Below are 23,008 nucleotides of genomic sequence, written 5' to 3' on the forward strand. Positions count from 1 at the left end.
GAAGCTTCTCTTCAAGGTTTAAAATTAAAAAAAAAAAACAGAGAAGAAGCCGTGCTCTTTGGCGTGGCTCGCGTCCCGCTCCTTTTCTCACCTTGGCCTTCTCGGTGGGCTCGATGACGATGCCGTTGGTGGAGTTGTTGAGTTCCCTGGAAACCACACATAGAAACTCCGCCTGGTCCTCGTTTCCGTAGTTATAAGACGAGCCGATGCTGATGAGCTGCGGAGCGGACAAAAACACGTTACAGCCAAGAAAGAAACCCTGCTATTTTTTAAGTGTTACTGTTTTAGTTTTAGCCTTTTAAAAGTCACATAGAAATATTCTTTTTAACCAGTTTAAAACTCAAAAACACGTCTGTGAAGTTTCCTGTTATTTCAATCTGAGCCGGAAACTTTCGATGTGAAACAACTGAAGCATAAGCTTCAAAACAAAAACAACAAGCTGCATTTTGTGCACCTGCTCAAACTTCCAGCCGTCCGACATGGTGGAGACCATCTGTGTAAGCTCCTCCTCCTGGCACTGAAGTACTCGATACACGTGCTTGACGGGGCCCTGAGGGACGAAACACAACAACACCAAAGATCAGCACAAACGCACATAAAGAAGCTGTTTTTGGGGGTTCTGTTCTGGTTCACACGGATCCATCCTCCAGTTCTGATCTCGCCCCCCCGCCTCTGTTTCTCTCTTACCTGAGAGGTCCGATTCTCGTTGTCCCGTATCCTCTCTTTCACCAGCCTCACCAAAGACGCGATGTTGTAGAACTCGGCTTCCTCGAGGACACCTGACAGAAAAAAACACCGTGAGGACTTTGATTGTGGATCTCCTCCCTGAGAATGGAGGCCCACTGTAGCTGCTTTCATAAATCCACTCCTGAACACTTGATCCTGATCTGGATGTTGACATATGAACCTCACAGAGGAGACTTCACCTGTAAGATGGAGGGAGGACGGGGAGTGTCCTGAGGTAAGACGAGACGCTATCGGGAGAATATCTACCTTTATATTAAACATGCAGCTCCTGCTGAAAACATCAGATCTAACACCGGGCATCAAAACATTTTACCTTCCTCTGCCAGATTTTTATCCATGATCAGTTTCCCGTGTCGGAGGTAATTCAGGATGGGGCCAAAGTACGTGGGGTCCCTGTCGATCAGGTAGGCTCCTGTCTCATCCTGCCAGAAGGAAACAGATAGGGGGGGAGATTTTAAGGACGGACCAGAAAAAGAAATGTCCAGAAAATAAAGGAAAGGAAGACGTTGAAAATGAGCTTATTGAACAAACAAACAAGAAGACGGAGTTTGTCCGCAGATTGTTTTCATTGAAATCCTCAGAATGGGACGTGGTTGGACGACACTTTAAGATGCAAAGTTAAGAGAATAGGATTCATTTATTTTTTACAGAGCCACTGCAGACTCTTTTAAAACACATTTCATTTGTACACCAGAATAAAACATGTGCATGTTAATATCATATCTTCTGTGCACTGTTTTATTATTTCTGGCAACCCTAAGTCAAACTGTGACTTTAGTGTACTCACTTTATCCGAGTCCAGGTCCGGGTCTTCCTGACACAGTCTGAAGAGGAAGGATTTGGGGTCCCTGCACAGAGTCTGTTTGGTCGTGATGAAATAAGTCCCCCCGACGTTCAGGCGAACCCAGCGTGAGCCCGGCTTGTCTGCACAGTCGGACGGGGAGTTTGGGTTGCTCTTCCCGGGGAACCCGAACAACGACCGTCCTCCTCCTCCTCCTCCTCCACCGCTTCCTCCGGACACCCCGCCGGGGCTGAGCTGGCAGCCCCGCGGAGGAAGCACCAGAGTGGGCGAAGCGAGGCGCATCGAGCCGCGGACGTCGCGGTGCTCCGGCTGCTCGATGACGCCGCTCTGCTCCACAACATGCAGCTCAGCCATGTTTTCTTTTCTTTTCGTCTGAAATACTCTCGATTAGCTGTCGATGATTTCTCTCGGTGGGTTTGTAAACACGGAGAGGATGTTTGTGTCCGACGGGGCGGCTCTCATCGGGGCGTTGCTGCTCACAGTGAACCGCTTCCGCCTCAGACGACAAAGATTAAAGACAAAAACACGATTATTAAAGACGGACAGGCGTTTAATCGTTTCTTATCCAGGAGATAAATTGCTCATTCTTGTCTATTCAAAACGTTAAATCGGAGAAGGGCAATACTTCCGGGTTGTAACGTGATTACTGTTTACTTCCGCCAATTCCTTCAAAATAAAAGCAGATACAAAATGAGCCTTAATTTCATACCGAAAAATATTTTAAAGCCAAATCATAATATATTAAAAATAATTCCGGATTGCAGTAATACAAATGATTTATATCGTTTTTATTATGATGTCATAGTTGATTCCTCGCTTTTTTGACTCGTTTGAATGTTAAATTAAAGTTAAATCCTGGTGTATATATAATTCTTAGCTTCATATTTTGTACATTTTAGTGCTTTTCTACTGTATGTCATATTGTTGCTTTTGTTTTGTTGCTAACATGTCCTGCTGCTGTAACGCAACAATTTCTCAGCTTGGTATCTATCTATCTATCTATCTATCTATCTATCTATCTATCTATCTATCTATCCATCCATCCATCAGGGGGCAGCGTTACACTCCCCAGCGTTCACCCTGCCGGAATTCCATGAGTAGAAGAAGAATCATTTGACTGCTGGTAGGCGCGTTTGTTGCTCCTTCCTGCGTCGCTGTTTGAGGTTGCAGTGAACAAAACACAGCTGACAGGTACAGTGCAGACTCTTGTGTAACATGCGAGCATGATTACGACCGAGGAGTGACAATATTTCAGCTCTATAAGGATCATTTTAATGTGGCATCAGCTAGCATCACAGTTAGCATCCTTCATTCTTTTGGCTTTTAGCTGGTTAGCATCCAGTGACGTCACCTCAGCCTAGCGATGGACTAGTTAAAGCTCTTATTTTGGGGGGACCGTGTGTATAAAGTGTGTTTTTTTTGTCATTTGCAGCAGCCGCCTGAGCCATGAACGAGTTCAGGATCCACCACGACGTGAAAGAGCTGCTCAGCCTGCTGCAGGTCCGAGGAGGAGATGGAGCAGAGGGCTACACGGACCTGCTGCAGAAACACAGGACCCCCTATGTGACCACGACCGTGTCCTCTCACAGCGCCAAGGTGGCTCAAAACACACACACACACACACATCATTTTTTCACTGTGTTTGTGTAAATGCATCGCTAACACACATTCCTAAATATTTGCCATTATTAGGTCAAATTAGCAGAGTTCTCCAAAACTCCCGAAGACTTCTTGAGGAAGTACGAGGAGCTCAAGTCCAAGAGTGTCCGAAACCTGGACCCTCTTGTCTATCTGCTCTCCAAACTCTGTGAGGATAAAGAGGTCCGTACGCACACACGCTCTCCCCAAGCAGCTCACCGTGTAGTTAAACTTTATAATCACTCTGCCTGGAATCATAGGATTGTTTTACTGTCCTCTGTAGACTCTCCAGTGTCTGCAACAGAATGCCAAAGAGCGGGCTGAGTCCTCATCGAACACGACGTCCACGACTACCACCAGTTACACTCTGCCTCAGACCAGTACCAAAATGTCCATGCAGGAACTGGACGAGCTGAGGAAGAAGCTCGGCAACGTGACGGCCAGCTCCAACGCTCCTCTGGTGGGTGTCTCTTACACAAAGTGTTGACACAGAGGTGACTCTTACAAAGCACAGCACAGCAGCCTGATGCTCTGATTACTCTGTTTGTTCATTTTCTCTGCTAGCCTGCTGAAGTCATCCGCAAGACGCTGAGAGACAAGCACAATAAAAAGAACCCGACTCAGCCCAACCCCGTGTTTCCTAACTGGGTGTACGAACGACCGGCTCTCCTCGGAGACTTCATCATCAGCCCGACTCCTCCAGGAGATCCAGCTGTGGCCATCGGTAAAGAGGTCACTTTTTTTTTTCAAAATGCACACTGCTGCCAGACACATGCTCAGGAGGAATACAAGCGAAGGTTGCAGGAGTCGAGTCCTCCAGCTGGTTGTAAGAGTCTTTCCTTGGCTCAGGTACGTTCGCCCCGGCTGCTCAGGAACAAGCTCTGGTGGAGGATCTGCTGTTTGTCCTGGTGGGGGTCGATGGGCGAGACATCACAGCTCAGCCTGTGCTGGGGAGACAGAACCGCTCCTTCATCGTGGACTCAACGCTGGACATGTCCGTCAAAGAGCTGGTGAACAGGATTCTCCCCGTGGCTTCGTATTACTCCACGATAACACGGTGAGTGGAGTCAGCTCACACGTTAAAAACTGTGTGCACGGATAAACGACATGCTGGTTTTGTGTTTGTCCTCCAGCTTCATTGAGGAGAAGTCGTCCTTTGAGTACGGCCAGGTGAACCACGCGCTGACGGCGGCGATGAGGACTCTGATGAAGGAGTACCTGATTCTGGTCACGCAGCTGGAGCACCTGCAGCGACAGGGCCTGCTGTCCCTGCAGAAGCTCTGGTTCTACATCCAGCCCACCATGAGGACCATGGAGATACTGGCCTCCATCGGTGAGAGTCTGAACATCGACACAAACTACTCGTGCCAAACACTTTGGGTTGCACGATGAAAGTTTTCCACCAAACCAGGAGAAGGGGATGATTTGAAACTAGCTAAAATGTTTATTTACAAAACTTAAGACATGTACGTCGCTGGAAACGGACCGTTAACACGTAGAGAAACAACATGGTGCAACAATAACGCGTGTGCTTCAACTCCCATGTTAGCGAGTGCAAAGAAAAAGTCACACTGAGGAAAGGTAAACAAAGAGTTTGCTCACTGTCTTCGTCCTGCTCAGTCACGATGAGTCGACATCAGGAAGCGTCATCGCACAGCTGTAAAGTCCACAAGTCTGTGCAAACCCTGCGTGGTCGTTGACTTCCTTTTTTTTTTTTTTTTTTTAAACACTTTATTCAGTTTTTCACATATAAAAAAAATACATAATTTTTATTGCTGTAGTCGTTATTCGTATTTGTACCACACAACAGAAAATAAAAACAAATAAATGAAAAGGCAGCAGTAGTGATGATCTTCAAGTTTGTGCAACGTTGACTTTTTTAAAAATGATTTTCAACCAAAACGCTTCACATCCTTCATAACTTGAATTTCCCTCGGGATCAATAAAGTATCTATCCATCTTTTTTAGTTAAACCTTTTCCACTTTTTCCACAGCGTCCTCGGTGGACAAAGGAGAGTGTATGGGAGGGTCGACGCTGAGTCTTCTTCACGATCGAACCTTCAACTACACCGGCGACAGCCAGGCTCAGGAGCTGTGTCTCTACCTCACCAAAGCAGCCAGCGTCCCGTACTTTGAGATCCTGGAGAAGTGGATCTACAGAGGCATCATCAAAGATCCGTACAGGTCGGACATGAGTAACATACACTGACAAACCGCTCTGACTGGTTTGTTTAAAGGTACAAAAAATAAAAAATTCTGTTTTCATCTTTGATTTTGCATCCTCTCAGCGAGTTCATGGTGGAGGAGCATGAGCTGCAGAAAGAGAAAATCCAGGAGGACTACAATGACAAGTACTGGGATCAGAGATACACAATCGTGCAACATCGGATTCCCTCCTTTCTGCAGAAACTGGCAGACAAAATATTAAGCACAGGTAAAAAAAAAAAAAAAAAAAGACCAACAAATGGAAACTTTCATCAGAGCATTTCTCAAACAGAAACTTTCTCTGCGTTCTGTTGATCGTAGGTAAATACCTAAATGTGGTGCGGGAGTGCGGCCGCGATGTGACGTGTCCCGATGCTAAGGAGGTCCTGTACACGCTGAAGGAGCGGGCGTATGTGGAGCAGATAGAGAAAGCTTACAACTACGCCAGCAAGGTGCTGTTAGCCTTCCTCATGGAGGAGAAGGAGCTGGTTTCACGACTCAGGTAAAAAAAACATTTTCACGTCTCGTCCAATCACGGTGGCAGCTTTGCTTCAACACGTCACATACCTGTGTTGTTTTTTTACTCTTAGATCCATCAAGCACTACTTTTTCATGGACAAAGGGGATTTCTTTGTGCACTTCATGGACCTGACGGAGGAGGAGCTGAAGAAACCGGTGGACGACATCGTTCCTCCCAGGCTGGAGGCGCTTCTGGAGCTGGCTCTCAGGATGAGCACGGCCAACACGGACCCGTTCAAAGACGACCTCAAGGTGAGTGCAAACAACCGACCAGAGAGGAGAAGGCTGCTGGTTTCCCCGCACTCACAGATCGATCTCCTCGCCTCTCTTCCCGCCCACAGATCGACTTGATGCCTCATGATGTCATCACTCAGCTGCTGCGAGTTCTCGCCATCGAGACCAAACAGGAGAAGGCCATCATCAACGCCGAACCGACGGACACGACTCTCAGCGGGCTGGAGGCGTTCTCCTTCGACTACATCGTCAAATGGCCGCTCTCGCTCATCATCAACAGGTTCGGCTCCGCTGATGTTTTTAAAAAAAAATACATTCAGTCACGACTTCTTTCTCATGACATTTCATCATGTTCTGCCTTCAGAGGACAAAATAACCAACGGCCGACTGTCAGAGCACTGATTGTTGTTTATGAGTGAGATTTTAAAGAGGGCGATCATGAGGACTTTGACACAGTGTCGGAGGAGGAGATGCATTTAAAATAAATGTAGCCAAAGGCAGCTCGATCCTAAAATAACCAAAGCAAAAATAAAAAAGGAAGAAAAGAAACTTCTGTATCATTTCTCTTTAAAGTCAATCAAAACTTCATCACTGACTCAGGGTCCAAATAAAATCACTCCATGAACATGTACCGCTGTCTCCATGTCTCCACGCTCTGCATGAGATGACTGTCAGGACCAGGAGGATCTCAGCATCGTTCTCATCGCGTCACGGTTTGCTGCTCGAGGTTTCTGCAGACTTGCTTTATTGTCGTTAGACCACAAGGGGGCAGTATAGAGGAGTACAGTGTGCTCTGAATAAAGACCCCTTCACATCAGCTGTACAAACATCTGAAGTGTCCGAATCTCACACCGTCTAATTACTGTCAGACATTTGTCCTCTTTAGTTCTTCAAGGCATGACATCACTTTCGTCTGCGTTGTCCTTGATGGTCACGATGGTCACCATACACATAAATGCATAAAAATAAACTCTAAATTCTGTTTTCTGCTTTTCAGGAAAGCTCTGACGAGGTACCAGATGTTGTTCCGACACATGTTCTTCTGTAAACACGTGGAGCGGCTCCTCTGCAACGTTTGGATCAGCAACAAAGACTTCAAGCAGTACTCCATACCTTCTCCAAAATGGTGGGTTAAAGTTGAACCTGTACTTTTTGTTTATTTTTAAAGTCCAGCAGCAGCACGTCTTCACTCTCTGTTCATTCTCTACATGCGCAGGTTTGCTGCTGCGTTCGCCCTGCGACAGCGCATGCTGAACTTTGTGCAGAACATCCAGTACTACATGATGTTTGAGGTGATGGAGCCCACCTGGCACATCATGGAGAACAACCTGAAAACAGTGAGTCCTGATGACGAGCTGTTCCACAGACTCCGAGGAGGTTTCAGGGTCACTGCTCTCCGTGTTTCCTCGCCTGACGTTCTCTCTCTCCTCTTTCTCTCCAGGCGTCGAACATCGACGACGTGCTCTGCCATCACACCAGCTTCCTGGACAACTGCCTGAAGGACTGCATGCTGACCAACCCTGAGCTCCTCAGGATCTTCTCCAAACTCATGGCTGTGTGCGTCAAGTTCACAAACTGCATGCAGGTGTGTTGACATGATCCAACCTCGTTTAGTTGACTTGATGTGAGAGAAGTGTAAACAGGACCAATCAATAAAAACGCACGATAAAACATCGTGGCATATTCATGAAAAGACGTTTTTGATGCATCGAGGAAAAACAACAAAACAGGGCAAAGTGTTTAAGATGTGAAAAAGACCCAGCTGTTCAAACTCTGAAGCTGTTTGTGAATATTAATTTTACACGTATTGTTCTGTTCTGTTTTGACCTTTTTTAGCGTTTCACTCAGAGCATGAGGTTAGAGCGTCTCTCTCTGGAACAAGGCACCATGGACGCTCCCTCCGCACACAGCGAGCACGCTGAAGAGGCAGAGAAGAAGAGACGAACCACAAAGGTATGTCAGAAAAAAAAGAAAAAAAAACCTCACAACTTCAGATTTGAAGTCTGCGTTCTGTACGAGGTGTCCAGCTTCCTTCTTTAGACGTCCAGGAATGTAAGCACTTAATGAAAGGTCATCGACACTGAATCAAAGCCAGAAAAGAGGAGTGCTGCAGAGATCAGGTTTTAACATGTTGTGGGGGTTTTTTTTCTCTTCCTCAGTTACTTGCGGAGTACGTGGACACGCTGCACTCAGACGCAGGCTTTGAAGCCACAATCAGCAAGTTTGACAGTAACTTCAGCATGCTGCTGCTGGACCTGCTGGACAAACTGAGCATCTACAGCACCAACGACTGTGAGCACAGCATGATCAGCATCATCTACAGGTAGGACCGCTGACATTATGCTGACTGACACATCCAAACTAAGCCAGTTAGCGCAGTAACAGATACTGATTGTTCAAGAACAAGACTGAAACAGACTGAACCAGAAACATGTTAAAATTTGAAAAAGTCTGACGATGTAAGACTGATTTAAAAGTCTGATGGTGTGTTAAGTGTGTTTTGCTGCCCCCCTGTGGCTAAAAATATCCACAACTAGAGCCTGAAAGATTCAGACTTTTTTTGTGGAGAAATCTACAGATCTATGTATTTATTCAGACACATTAAAACTCAAATAGACCTTTTCACTTTGGGCACTGTATTCAGTGTATTTCTGTGTGCATTAACAATGTCATGTTTTTTTTTAAACCCTACTAACGCTGCTCTTGTGATTTCACAGGCTGGATTTCAATGGTTTCTACACCGAGCGACTCGAGAGGATGGCCATAGAGCGCAGTCAGAAAGCAGCGGTGTAGCATGTTGTATCTCTCTGTGTCATTGAGGAGTAAAAATGTCCTTCCATCATGTGTCTCCATCACTCACAGCGCCCAGGTCAGAAGCAGACAGACGCTGGCTGTGGAGTCACAGAGCTCAAGCTTCAGTGTATATTATATAAAGTGTATGTATGAAATGTAGAGTTAACGTCTAAAGTTTGCAGCCTCATTTCAATGCTTCAAATTGTACATTTAAAAAAAATGGAACTAGGAAGTTTAATCTTCTCTGAACGTGTAAGTCATAACACTCCTTATGGGAAACTGTAAAATGAAGCTGTATGTTTGTATTCATTAAAGCGAGACTTTACTGACTGAAATAAAGATTCAGACTTTTAACTCAATGTTACAAGCAGAGGTTTTGATTTGTCATGTGAATTTGATTCCAAAAACAAACCTGAAAGGTTATTTGTGAACCTTTTATGGCAATGTGGTGTCGTTAAGCTTAAATGTATGTAGTTTTTGAAAATGACAACTTTACAACTTAAGTTATGAATTGCATTTGACACTTTTAAAATGAACAGTATATAACAAAGGGTTATTATATAAATTTAAAAAAATCTAAGGACTAACTAAAGGATAGTAATTGAATGTTACAATGACTTGACAAAATCAGACTAAAAACTGACAACCCAATTAACAGCATGTAACTGAGAAAATGGTACAAATTTATTTTTATGTATATTTGAGTATATCATATTTGCTCTTAAATATATTATGATATGAAAAAGTAAAGATAAAACAGTTTAAAATTACAATCCTTAAGTTTAAAATATCATTTTAAAGAAATAGACGGAGCCGCGCACTTCACACAGTGGGACGTAATGACTGAAGTGGACAATTTCAGGAAATAGACAACACCACAAATGTATTAGACAACGCATTTCAGTGTGTTTCAGGAAAGATCCAGCATTTAAAAAAAGGTTTTCATCAAAGTCGACGGCAGCATTAACAACCTCTTATCTTCGCATTATGGTCAAATAAAACCCGTTTATATTTGTTTTTTAAACGGTTTCAGTGTGACGAACAGCGAAAACTTCATTGTAAGAGTTGTCATAGCAACGGAAGTCTGTTCGAGTACGTTACTGTTATCATGGCGCGCGCGCTTGACCAGCTCAGCTCTTTCCGGTTAAATATGTGAGGCGGTGACTACTAGAGAACCGGAGGCGGAGCTTTAACGGAACAGCTGCCTCACGGTGACTCACGCTGAAGTAACGGGAGAGAGAGGAGGGCAGAGCCCGGGCAGAGAGCCTCGACATGGGAGCCAACACGGTCTCGCTGTGGCTGACATGGGGTAAGTTTTTTAATGCGGACAGAAAATAAAGTCCCGGATGATGAACATGAATCCGCCGATATGTTATAACAGGACAATCCGGTTAAATAACAGCGTCGTTTGTTTATTTGTGTGTAGTTTGTCTCGTGCACAGCTCCTGGATGCTCCCTCACGTGGACAGGTATGAGGTTGTCACACCTCAGAGACTTCCTGGGAGACAGACGAGGAGTCTGCAGGACTCTCAGGTGAGCACACCTGAGCCGCCTGACACACCTGATCACACCTGACACAGAGCTCAGCACACCGCGGGAAAACATTTTTACTTCCTTGTTTTAATCAACCAGATTTATAAATGTTTTTATTTTTTGCAAACATAGACAATTAAAAGCTGATGAACTTGTCATAGAGTTAAAACAGCCTCTTGATGTCCAGCTGACACAACCTGGATATTAATCAGAAAATGGCAAATATTCAACTTTTTAACTCCTATTTTCATCATTTAATTATACAATATTTAGTGAGTAAGTGAGTTCTGAAATTGAGATGTTATGATGCTTGGTAGGAGAAATAAAAAACAAGGTATGTAATGGTGTGAGTGGTTCGATCCCCGGCTCCTGCAGCCACAGGTCAGATGTGTCTTCGGGCGAGACTCATAACCTCGAGTTGCTCCCCCTGCTATGTCAGCTCGTGAATGTGCATGAATGGGATTATTTACTTGTGATGGAGTCTGTACACAGCAGCCTCTACCATCACAGTGTGAGTGTGTCTTTGAGTAGTCAGGAGACTAGAAACAACAACAACAACAACCCTATTTTATTTTTTTAAGACTTAAGCTTTTATTATGATTTTATTTTTACAACAAGAACAAACCACCTCCAACCATAAAAAACAGTGGACAGAAACACAACAAGTAGCGACCCTATTTCTTAATATTTTTCAGGGTTTCAAACAACCAGCATTTGTTATTAATTTAATACTAAATAGTTTAGGAAGGAATCCACATTTCTTTTCTTTGAGCCCTTGAAAGAAAGACGTGTGATCACACATTTCTCTATAAGTGAAATAATTGCCAAAAAAAAAAAAGACGTAGATATGGTTATATTACATCGCTCTGAAAAGGTGATATATGATAAAATATTCTATAATATGATATTCTGCTCCATTTATTTTCTCTACACAGCTTACTTAGCCCTTTATTACACAATATACATGACTGTGATTTTTCTACTTCTCTATTTATTTTGCTTGTAATTGGTTTAAATGATCAATCTTTTCTGTTCGACTGCTGAATCACTTTTTTTGAACAGCTGTATCCTGATACGGTTCAGTATGAGCTGAGCATTGAAGGGAGGAATCACACAATTCACCTGGAAAAAAACAGGTACACTTTTTTTCTCTCCATTATTTTTAATTAAGGAGACGATTGAAACAAGTAAACAAGGAAACCTCCTGTTTCAGCCTTTTTTTTCTGTGTGTATTTTAAAGGAATCTGATCGGGGAGGAGTACACTGAAACACATTATTCAGAAGATGGAAAACGGGTGACGGTGTCGCCTCCAAACCAGGTGAGATTACGCCTCCATTAACCTGTGAAGAGTTCAGTTATGCTCAGTCTGTTTGGGTCGTTTAAATTGAGCCTTTTAAAGCGACAGTCACTTGCTGTGTTTCCCAGTCTCTACTTTAATAATCAGGATAATGAAACCATCTTCCTGCTGTGGATATTGAATATGTCAAACAGTCTCATGGACGTCGCCTGATTGCAGCAGCCATACTGAAGGCCTGACACGTCACCTTATCAGTGTGCAGCTTCAGTGACTCAAACACGATGCATATCTAACATTCCTCTCCCGTTCTTTCCCGTACTTTCTTCGGAGATTTAAAAAAAAAAAAAAAAAAAAAAAAAAAAGTACTGATAGGATTGTAATCTAACGGATGTTTTGTGTTTATGCAGGAGCACTGCTTCTATCACGGCCACATCCGAGGCATGAAAGACTCCTCAGTCAGTGTCGGGATCTGTTCAGGAATCAGGTGATTTCGTCTCTCTCCTTTTTTTTTTTTTTTTTTTTTTTTCTGCTTGTAATTTTCCACTTTCGCTCTGTGCGAGGGAACTTCCTCAGACACTCGAGAAACCTGTTCAGTAATCAAGCTGCTTGTAAAAGTCTTGTTGTTAGCACACGTCCGTTGGAGAGCATCTCTTGTGACATCTTTGTACTTTTGTCTCTTTTTGTCTTTTTAATCACCATCGTTTCCTCGTCAGCTGTTGCTGCAGCACGTTTCTTCAGCTCAGTAAAGACGTTTGAATCTCCTCCGTGTTATTCAGAGGAGTCTGCCTGACCTGGGTAGAACGCTCGCATGTTATCTATCCACAGACTTCCTGAATCAAAGCTTTATTCCTGTGTACTCAGATTTAACTTTATTCTGTTTTATTTGTCTCCTTGACCTCAGAACATCTCAAATAAAGAATCCGTCTTTTTGGCTTTTTTTTTTTTCAGCGGTTTCTTGCGAGCGCAGCAGCAGGTTTACCTGATCGAGCCTCTGGGACGCTCTGACCATGGAGATCATGCAGTCTACAGACGGGAGCACCTGAAGGTCAGCGGTGAAGTCAGCTGTGGCTCCTCCTCCTCCAACACCACTAACACCACCACGCCTTACGACCAGGACCAGGACCCGCGCCCCGCTGCCCTCTTCAGGACCAGATCATGGGTAGGTGACTTATTTAGGAAACGTGTTTATGTCCAAGCGGACACACAGGCGCTGGTCCTATTTTTTTTTTTTTTTTTTTTAAGTTAATATATAATCAGCAACGACAACATGGCCAGCTGCTCTCTGGAGCTCCAATCAGCATGCAAACAGCAGAAGTTCATGTTCATGAAAGAGCTGGGCCTTTTAGCAGCGCGGAAAACCAAAGTGCAAAATCCTGCAGTTCCTGAAGTGTCCACTAGAGGCAGGCTGCAGAAACACAGGAAGTCACATACACACCCATTCAAAAACAAACAAAAAAAAACGTTTTACAGCAGGTTTACAGCCTGGTTCAAAAAACTACACTGGCATGATATCTCGGGTCTCGAGCTGTTTTGACATTATAACTCGTCGAGTTATTCACAATCGATGGGACTCTAGCGCCCCCTGCAGTGACAGATGAGTTTGTTGTTTATCTTTTTTTTTTCCTCCCTTTTTCCAGAAAACGAAACCAGTGTCCGGTCCACAGAGGTTCGTCGAGCTGTTCGTGGTGGTGGACAACACCGAGGTCAATATGTTGTTTGGATTCATTGACAACAAATCGCTTCTGTCGCTGGATTTCCTCTGATCCTTTTGTCCCTCTCTCGTCCTCCAGTATAAACGATACGGAAGTGAGACTCGATCCCGAATCCTCGGCGTGGTGAATCACATCGATAAGGTATTTCTTCTTCTGTGCTCAGTTTGAGCTCTTGTGTTGGATGCGTTCGGCTCCTGACGCTCTCCTCCTCTGCATACAGCTGTATCGCACCCTGAACATCCGAATCATGCTGGTGGGTTTGGAGATCTGGACCAACGGAGACTTCATTGACGTCGACGATAATTCCGAGACGACCCTGGACCACTTCCTGTTGTGGCGTCAGTCCGATCTGCTGCGGAGGGCGAAGCACGACAACGCTCAGTTTGTGACGTGAGGAGAATTTCTTCAGCTTAAACTCAGCGGCGACGCCCGTCGGACCGGACCTTTGACTTTCTCTCTCTCAACAGGGGCAAAGATTTCGAAGGCGACACGGTCGGACTTGCGAATAAGTTCGCCATGTGCACGGGAAACTCAGGCGGAGTCAATCAGGTACGCACGAGCTGGACTGTTATTAGCATGTGTGACGTGTTCTGCTGAACTGATGGCAGTGATTCTGTGTTTCTCCTCCAGGATCATCACAATAACCCGATAGGACTCGCCTCCACCATCGCTCACGAGATGGGGCATAACTTCGGCTTGTCTCACGACGCCGCCGGTTGTGCTTGTGGTCCGTCGTACAGCACGGGGAACTGCGTGATGGCGGATAAGCTCAGGTGAGAACCGTCTTTGTGTGTCTGAAAACGTCCACGTCTTGTTTGAGCTCCCTGTTTCTCCAGCTTCGTCGTGTCCTTGAGTTTTGTTGTCCTCTCGCTCGTCTTCACAGGACGGGGACTCAGGCGTTCCCGGAGTTCTTCAGCAGCTGCAGCGTGGAGCAGCTGGCTGAGTTCATGGAGCGAGCTCAGCCCAGATGTTTGAGCAGACCCGGCTCTGTGAGGACCATCGCCGTGGGCCCTCGCTGTGGAAACGCCCTGCTGGACCCCGGAGAGGAGTGTGACTGTGGCACCGTGGAGGTAAAACCTTCAGCTCAGGGTTGATGACCCAGATTACTCCCCCCCCCCCCGGACCTTGGAGAGTTTAAACACATCCTTCAGCTGGCTGGTGTGGTTTCCTCTGTGTGTGTGTGTGTGTGTGTGTGTGTGTGTGTGTGTGTGTGTGTGTGTGTGTGTGTGTGTGTGTGAGGCTGCAGCTAATAAAAGAGAAGGCAGCGTGATTCAGAGCTGGAAGTTTGGCCTCCAAATGTAAATAGTTTTCCTCTGCGCTCACGTCTGTTCTTGGCGGAGAGGCTGCTTGTTGGAGGAGTTTTGGCTTTGTTTTGTATCTGGATACACAAGCACGACAGAACTGATAAACTATGTTTTTTTTTTGTAGGAATGCAAGAACCCTTGTTGTGATGCATCGACGTGCCGTCTCACCGAAGGATCCCAGTGTGCTCATGGAGAATGCTGCGACGGCTGCCAGGTAACGCTAACTCTGAGAGGACACGCGTGTTTCATGAACCGGAGTCAGATCTGTGAGGCTGCATGGACGAGCGTGTCAGCACGCGAGCACCATCACATCATGTTGAAGTGCTGCCGGTCGCACGTCGACCTCGGTCTCCGCCTGAGTTCAGAGAGCGAGCGCTAAAGACGACACCGATCGGTTCAAGTCGTCAGAATAAATATTTGCAAAATTAATCTCTTGGTTGGCTCGAACGACTGAACAGAATCTGATAGCAGTTCATGAGGCTCAAAGGCCTGAGATGTACCCACACACACACACACACACACACACACACACGCGCGCGCGCGCACACACACACATTAATCCTCTGGAAGCACAAATGTCATGACTAGCACTGAGAGAAAGCAGGAGTTTAAACTACTTAAAAAACTAAAATCCAGATGAGCTGCAGCGTCGGTGACCCGCCCTGCTGCTGTGGGCTCAATAATAACAGGAAACATGTAACTCACCACATCCTTCCTCTAATGACGGTTTGAAAGAGTGGACGAGGCGGTGCGAGGCACGAAACGCCGCTCGAACGCACGAGATGAATTATCTGAACTGTAACTTCTGCTCACTCTCTTTGATTCACAGTCAAATCCTCTCGTTGTCTGTTTTTCTTCGTCCACAGTTCGCAGTGTCTCAGAGCGTGTGCAGGAAGTCGTCCGGAGACTGCGACCTGCCCGAGTACTGCACCGGCGTGTCCGAGGACTGTCCCGAGGACAACTTTGAGATGAACGGCAAGCCGTGCTACGCGCAGGCACAGGGCTACTGCTACAACGGCCAGTGTCCCACATACGAGCAGCACTGCTGGAGGCTGTTTGGACAAGGTGCACTTCACATGCTTTACACTGGAAACATCCAAACAAGGCTTCCACTGTTTCCTGCTTGTTTTATTTTTAGAATACATACGATGCGGATACACGTCTTTCTAGTTATTTCTGTAGATGTGAGTGTCACATGGGTCATTCACAACAAGACTCTTATAGTTACAGTGGATTTGCATCGAGAGAAGCGCGGCTCATTTTAATGAATAGCACTCTCAGAAAGTTTTAGTCTTACAAGGAAGTGAATGTAAAGTGATCATAAAGTCGATCCTCGAGGGGAAACACGCAGCTCTCCCTCCAGTCCTTTAAGGACGGGATGGCGTGAAGCGTCGGCCTCTGTATCCTCAGTACGTTTCTGACTCACACTGACTAGACACGCAGACTCCAGGTCACCTAATTACAGCTTTATTTTTGTCGTCAAAACAAAGTCCAAAGTCTTCAACAAGTCCGGGCAGATCTCCTCCAGAGGAGACGTGGCTCAGATTCAGGAGCTGCTTCATCCTCGGACGAGCTGCCGTGTAGCGCCTCTCCTTTGGCCTGACACCCCCCCCCCCCCCCCTCCTCCTCCTCCTCCTCCTCCTCCTCCTCCTCCTCCTCCTCCTCCTCCGCCTGCGTCCTGAGTTTGAGGTCATGCCCGACACTCGGGTCATTCAGTGTGAGCGGAGTTATTCATGAGCTTTAGTCGTGCATCGTAAATGATTCAGTGTGGGCACAACGACCTCATCGCTCAGTGTGCGGTTAGACAGCCATGATGATTTGATTATGGCTTTTTCTATTGTGAAAGCTTTTTCGTATTAGCTGATACTATGATCCAATACCTCGAATAAATCTCGATACGTTCAGGAGTGCAGATGTGAAAACTGTCTTTCCCTTCAGGGAGCAGAGTTGGACCGGATATGTGTTTTGACCTGAACAAACGAGGCGAAGAAGGCGCTAACTGCGGGAGGAGCAAATCAGGCTACATCTCCTGCGCCAGACAGTACGTGTCATCGAAACACACATACGCTCGAGCCCGGATCAGACCGGGGCGCCGAGACGAGCACTCGATCACGTCGTGAATCTTTCTCTCTTGTAGGAATCTGAAGTGTGGATCCATGTTTTGTATTGGAGGAGGAGAGTCCATCACGGGTAAACGGGCTTCGTACACCGTGTACGGCCTCGAATGTAAAGTAGCCGTGGACGACGACAAAACCAGGAACATGGACACGGTGCCGAAAGGAACCCGATGTGGACCAAATAAGGTAAAAACCTTCAGCGTGGAGCCGAGTTGTTTCTGTTGGACGTTTTCGCTCATGACCAAATGTTTGTGCTCAGGTTTGCTCCGACAGCAGATGTGTGGACGTGTCCGTTTACGGCAAGAAGGAGGACTGTGCAAAGAAGTGCAACAACAACGGGGTGAGAGACACGGAGCGCTTTTCATTTAGAGCCCGCTGCACAAACGTTCTCCTGTCTCAGTCTCTGTTCCATCCGTAGGTGTGTAATCACAAGGAGGAGTGCAGCTGTGACCCCGGCTGGGCGCCGCCACACTGCGACATCCAGTATGCAGATTTACCTCAAGGTACACGCCCACATATTTTTCACATCCTCATATTCACCTCTCACTTGTATTGTTCCTAAATCACTAAAAAAAAAAAGTGGGGGAGTTTGGCTCTTTTTAAATGAGGGTGCAAAAGGTACACGCCCACTTTTCTTTGGGTTGAATTGAGACGTGTGCAGAGTTATGAGCAGGTTTATGGCGGTCAGAGTCGAAGCAGGTCAGAGCAGCTGGGTGAATCATTCTTCCAGTAAGAAACGATGAATGATTCATCCTGACTCGTCTCGTCCAGCGCTCCCTCTTATATCTTCAAGGTGACCTCAGCCACACGTTGCATGCTAACGTTGCTAATTTGAACGCACGCTAATGTTTAATATTCACCATCTTACGTTAGCATGTTAGCTTGATAAAGATAGCCCTGAAAGCAGCACAGTTGGACAATCAGGAGTCTTTTTTTGTATTGATCTAAGGAGGAGGAAGAGGAAGAGGGGCAGCTGGTGCTGAGACGACTGCTGCCCCATAATTAATTAATTTAGTCCTGGTGGAAAGTTTCAGGCTCCCAGTTCGTCCTCTGGGGACGTTTAAATGTCTGAAGCAAAGAGCGTGGAAATCCATGACATGGTTTTTGAGGTATTTGAAGGGAGAGCCACAGGACTGGACTGAATCAGCCGCAGTTTTATTTTTACCCCACCGCAGCTAGCAGCGGCTAACAGTGAGCTCAGATATGAGAGACGTGTCTATAAATAAACGTGAATGCAGCTCGATAAAGAGTGTTATAAACATAAAGCAGCACAAGATTTAAAAAAAAGTCTGAAACAACAAAAGGGTTAGTGTTTATGGAGCGGCTAAATTCCCCCTCGTCTGTGTCTGCAGGCCACAGTGTGATCGTGGCGGGTGTGTGTGCCGTGCTCTGCGTCCTGCTGCTGATCGCTGCCGTGATCACAGGGCTGATGTGCTGCAAAAAGGACAGGAAGGACAACTACATCTCCAAAAGGTAGCGTGTGCTTTCTCACTGAGCCCCCGCCGCCGCTGGTTTCAGCCTCTCACGCCTGAACACGTCTGATCCCGACAGGAAAGTGCACTCAGCGCCGGGGAAGTTGAACCCGATGTTCCAGGAGGCGGGTGTGAAAGACCGACCTCAGATCAGCCTGCCCACCTTCATGGAGACAACAGCAACACAAGCGTGCACTCCTCTGATGGTCACAGTGACTCCCTGCAGACCGGCTCCACAGGTGCAGTGTGTGTGTGTGTGTGTGTGTGTGTGTGTGTGTGTGTGTGTGTGTGTGTGTGTGTGTGTGTGTGTGTGTGTGTGTGTGTGTGTGTGTGTGTGTGTGTGTGTGTGTGTGTGTGTGTGTGTGTGTGTGTGTGTGTGTGTGTGTGTGTGTGTGTGTGTGTGTGTGTGTGTGTGTGTGTGTGTGTGTGTCACACGTCGACCACTTCAAATACAAAGTGCTGTTATACTTAACGCTGCGTCTCCTTTTCACAGCCACCAAAGAAATCACCTGCAGCGTCGTCGACCTCGCACACTGAGCCGGTAAGATTTTAAAAAAATAAATAAAATAAAATAAAAAAAGATGCAATGTGATTGGATGATTTATGCAAGCTGAGGATGGCGTTCAGAGTCGGCCCGTTAAGTCTGCTGCTAAAGTTCGAAAGGCGAATTAAATCAAAGGTGATCACAAGGATCACGCCGGTTTGATTCCATCACTTTGTGACCTCTGACCCCTTTTATACACGCTGATCCTGCTCAATGTTTCTCTGTAAAAAAAAAAAAAGCATCACAAGTATGAAAGCTTGCTGCTTCATAAAGACTGAAAAGTAGCAGATTATTTTCAATCAGAGAAAAAAAAAAAAAGGATTTACTGAACGACTAAACGACAAACTCTGAACTTCCTGTCAGTGAATCCTGAGACGAGTTTAACGTTCTCTTCATCTCTTCTCCTCCACAGACTAAACCTCAACCTCCGTTTAAACCTTTACCCCCTCTGAGTCAAACCCAGGTGAGTCCCGCCCTCCCTCACAGCGTCGGCGCCCGGGTCGAGTTTATTCTGCTGTGAGGCTGGATCACACATCAGCTCACGTGTTAGAAATAAGATCCAAAACAAACTGAATATAAAGAAGCTCAGATTCATAACGGTGCCCGGTCGTTACAGCTCAACGCCGCACACGCCAGTGACGGCGAGTCTTTAAAGAACTTGTTGACCTCGCTAAGTCCCGCCCCCCTGAAGCTGCACGTGAACAGTCGACTCATTTCTGATCAGACTCTTTACATCGCCGGAAGGTCGAAACGCTTCATCTGCCCCCCGCGGACGAGCTCGCTCTGATCATTCGTTTGAAATCCTTTTTAATCCACTTCCTGTTTCTGTAAAAGCGCTGCAGCACGAGTTTCCCCCTCCGGGGATCACTGAGCTCTTATCTTAAAGTCGCAGACCGCCGTTTGTTTTACTTTAACTGAGACCGCGACACTTAAACAAGCAGAAGAAGAATCCTCCCGTGTTCTTAACGTGCGTCATCTCTTTTTGTTTTTCCAGTGTAACGCATCAAAACCAGGTCCTCCTCCTCCTGTACCTCCGGTCAAGCCCAGCCCTCCTCCTGCTCTCAGACCCAAACCGTGCGCCCCTCCGCTTCCCCCCGCTGAGCCACAACCTCACAAACCGGCATGAAGGAGTCCAGCGACGCAGAGGACGGCCACCCTGTCGCCGTACGAGGAGAGGGAGAGCGAGGTCGAGGTCACGTGATCCCGCCTTCCATGACATGAGACCAAAGAATCCCAGCTGCAGGCAGGGGAGACTCTTCACATACATACATGTGTGCTTCCTTTGTATCTGACCCTCGAGTTCTCCTTCATAACGTTTATTCTAGTGAGCAAAAAAAAAAACACGCTCACATGATGTTTCCTGTTCTATTTATTTCATGTTACACACGTGAGAAAACGGACAACATGTCCCCACATGTTGTAAACGCTTCCTACGGCAAAACATGAGACGACGACGACGAGCGATCAGATTCTCCAACCTCATGAGGGGAGAAACGAGCGTGACGTTCAGGAGAACGAGGCGCCGTGACCACGTGGAGGTGCACGTCCGGACACGTCGTCAGTTTCTCTTTTTATCCCAAAAACAAAAATGTGTCTTCTTTTACTCGTCTTTCCTTTTAGCTCTGTTTTTAGTCTCCACCTCCTCCTGAGTCTCTTTGTATCCGCTCGGCGCTGCACGCCATGTTTCCCCCGTTTATTTTAGTGCGACGCCTCTTCACCTTTATTTATCAAATTATGGCAATTAAACATTATTCCAGTTTTATTGAAACACGTGCTGCAGATTCAGGTAAATCCTTTTTTTTCCACCAGTTCTTCACCAATAAGTTTTCTTACAATCACTGAAGCTGGCCACACACGAGGCCCGATTCGAAGCTCGCTGTGACATCACTGCGATTATTTACGATTCCAGATCGGCGGACCCGAAGCAGCCAATGAGAGCGAGCAGACTTGGACGTGTCATAAACTTGGACGTGCACACGATCCGTCTTCTCAGCCAGAACTTCGTACGGTGTCGTTTGTTTTTGTTTTCGCTGCAGGCGTGTGGTCTCTCCGTCTGGCCGAGTCGTGTGCGTTTTACGTCCGGAGGGTCGAGACGTCTTGGGTCTCGTCGAGCGTTGAGGCCAGCTTTAACTGAAGCCAGTCTGTGCCTTCCTTCCTTTCTTTGCACTGTACTTGATAAAGCACTGAATGGTACGCTCTGTGCGGCGGGCTCTGCACAATCTGTGTGAGTGTTTTGTCTTCAGGTTGATTGCACCTCGAGGAGCCAGTATTTCTTCTTCTTTTTTCTTTTTTTTTACTGCACTGATAACTTGTAGAGGAAAGGTCACGCAGCGTTTGGACCTCGTAGGTGTCACAAGAGGCTCCTTTGTTGCAACAGATAAAGAGCACTTTTTATTCAGGAGGATGACGTCGGCGGATTCATTTCTGCATCGACGTGACAAAGGATTGATTATCTGCTGCTGATGTTGATGATGATGATGATGTGAGTTGTGTAATGATTAAACATTTCCTCTCTGTGGAGTCGTTTGTTTTGTTTTTGTCTTTTCCTGAGAAAAGTTTTTATGGACCGTCTGAGGATTCTTCTTTTGTCCCGTTTGTCCTGAGAGCAAAGATTTGTCCGTCTCCAGCGAGAGCTCGGAGACGTGAGTCAGATCAGCTGGACTTCCTGCTCGGGCCTCTTAAAACAGCTGGATACAAAAAGGCTCATGGTTTCCTACGTTAGTCAGACTCTCAGCCGTCAGGAGGCAAACAAAGAGCTTTAAACATCAAATAAAGAAGCACCTTAAAGCTACTGTGAGAAACTCTCTTTCTGGTGATTTTGGCGCCCCCTGTGGCCAAATCTGTCCGGTACATGTGATAATAGTTCTGCGCTTTAAAGACGATCTCATCATGTTTTATTTGAACGGTCCAAGTATTCTGTTTCTGCAGCGCTCTGTTCATCACTTTACTTCTATATGCTTCACGTCAGGCTGGGCAGAATCCATCGACCCGGACAGGAAGTCGGATAAGACGACGCAGACATCGGATTAATTCCAAAATAAAACAATATAGGGGGACTCAATCGTGTTCTCCCTCGATTTATCAACCACACGTTAAAACAAGCAAGAGAAGCAACATGGTGTTTTGTTTTTTTTGTTTTTTTTATTCCCGCGTGATCTTGTAGATCTCGTGAGACTTGAACCTGACCGAAAACAGACCGAGTGTGTTTTTCAGACAGTTTAAAAAAAATAAAATAAAAAAAAAACGACGCTGACAGAAAGCAGCACATGAAAATATGTAAATACTCTGTGCTCTCTTTTATCCTGCACTACATCGAGCTAATGCAATGACACTTCGTTCTTATCTGTACTGCAAAGTTCAAATCTGGATGACAATAAAGGAAGTCTAAAATCATCAAGCCGGGGATACTCCTCGCCGTTGTCTTCTTCGTATTAATCCTCTGTAACTCTCTGTGACACTTTGCAGGCGAAGTTAATCAGAAAAAACACGCTCAACCTCAAAAGATAAAGCTAATGAAGCCATTAGCTCAGGTTATAAAGTAGATCTGGTCATCAGTCAGACCGTGAGGCGACCCCGGTCAGAAAAGCGCGGCCCCTGCGTTTACATGTTGAACAGTAACTGTGAGGTGCAAATAGGTGAGACGAGGATCTGAAACACGGGTGCAGCTCAGATCTCATTCAGGGGGGGGGTTTGGCGGTGAGGAATGTTGGCCTGAGCTCCGGTTGGTTTCTCGCCAACAAACTTGACTGATTCACTCTGAATCACGAGCCAATAAAACAACACGGTTTACAAAGTGTGTGGCTTGTTCCACAGCAGAGAGCTGCCTCGGCTTGTCTCCCGCCACGATGGGGGGGGGGGGGGTCAAAATTGCAGCCATCTGTGGTCGTTCAGAGATTTGAATTCCTGATTCAGAAAAAAAAAAATCCACAAGCAAACCACCAGACTTTCCATCCCTGGAGAACTGAAGCGGAACAACGAGACGTCTTTGTGTGGTCACTCAAGTGTTTATTTTTAAGTTCTTTTGGTGTTTCGAGGCTTTCGGCTGTGAATGTTTCTCACTCGATGACAAACATTCGTATCAGAGAGAACA

At 46.1% G+C, this 23,008-nt stretch overlaps 3 protein-coding genes across 5 annotated transcripts in view; 2 read left to right on the top strand and 1 right to left on the bottom strand.

Annotated features, from left to right (window-relative positions):
- The window catches only part of kctd2 (potassium channel tetramerization domain containing 2), a 7,086-nt gene extending 4,852 nt beyond the window's left edge, over positions 1-2,234 (bottom strand). The window contains exons 1-5 of the mRNA XM_079333705.1: positions 1,535-2,234; positions 1,061-1,169; positions 688-779; positions 455-550; positions 92-217 (exon numbers count right to left, since the gene is read on the bottom strand). Of these exons, the coding sequence (XP_079189831.1) occupies positions 92-217; positions 455-550; positions 688-779; positions 1,061-1,169; positions 1,535-1,903 (792 nt within the window). The 5' untranslated portion in view covers positions 1,904-2,234. The remainder of the gene's footprint in view (positions 1-91; positions 218-454; positions 551-687; positions 780-1,060; positions 1,170-1,534) is intronic.
- A 335-nt stretch (positions 2,235-2,569) lies between these two features.
- Positions 2,570-9,297, top strand: tubgcp2 (tubulin gamma complex component 2). Of its 3 annotated transcripts, none has more exons than XM_079333643.1 (18): positions 2,570-2,672; positions 2,994-3,145; positions 3,242-3,370; positions 3,471-3,647; positions 3,752-3,911; positions 4,037-4,244; positions 4,321-4,520; positions 5,182-5,371; positions 5,476-5,621; positions 5,714-5,894; positions 5,983-6,163; positions 6,253-6,425; positions 7,143-7,271; positions 7,362-7,482; positions 7,587-7,730; positions 7,982-8,098; positions 8,305-8,468; positions 8,863-9,297. In XM_079333643.1, the coding sequence occupies exons 2-18, from the start codon at positions 2,996-2,998 to the stop codon at positions 8,936-8,938; spliced, it is 2,646 nt and encodes an 881-aa protein (XP_079189769.1). In that variant the 5' UTR covers positions 2,570-2,672; positions 2,994-2,995; the 3' UTR covers positions 8,939-9,297. The 3 variants fall into 3 exon arrangements, with proteins under 3 accessions (XP_079189769.1, XP_079189767.1, XP_079189768.1); XM_079333641.1 differs by having other exon boundaries at positions 2,583-2,740; XM_079333642.1 differs by lacking the exon at positions 2,570-2,672 and adding an exon at positions 2,747-2,846.
- A 637-nt stretch (positions 9,298-9,934) lies between these two features.
- Positions 9,935-21,438, top strand: adam8b (ADAM metallopeptidase domain 8b). Its single transcript, XM_079333649.1, has 23 exons — positions 9,935-10,247; positions 10,365-10,471; positions 11,534-11,607; positions 11,712-11,790; positions 12,177-12,253; positions 12,718-12,928; positions 13,407-13,472; positions 13,560-13,622; positions 13,702-13,871; positions 13,949-14,030; positions 14,112-14,254; positions 14,365-14,551; positions 14,910-14,999; positions 15,652-15,850; positions 16,724-16,826; positions 16,923-17,088; positions 17,162-17,242; positions 17,321-17,405; positions 18,255-18,375; positions 18,454-18,613; positions 18,868-18,915; positions 19,331-19,381; positions 19,913-21,438. The coding sequence occupies exons 1-23, from the start codon at positions 10,211-10,213 to the stop codon at positions 20,042-20,044; spliced, it is 2,532 nt and encodes an 843-aa protein (XP_079189775.1). The 5' UTR covers positions 9,935-10,210; the 3' UTR covers positions 20,045-21,438.
- Positions 21,439-23,008: the final 1,570 nt, after the last annotated feature.

This window comes from Symphodus melops (assembly GCF_947650265.1).
Source record: "Symphodus melops genome assembly, chromosome: 21".
NCBI lineage: Eukaryota > Metazoa > Chordata > Actinopteri > Labriformes > Labridae > Symphodus > Symphodus melops.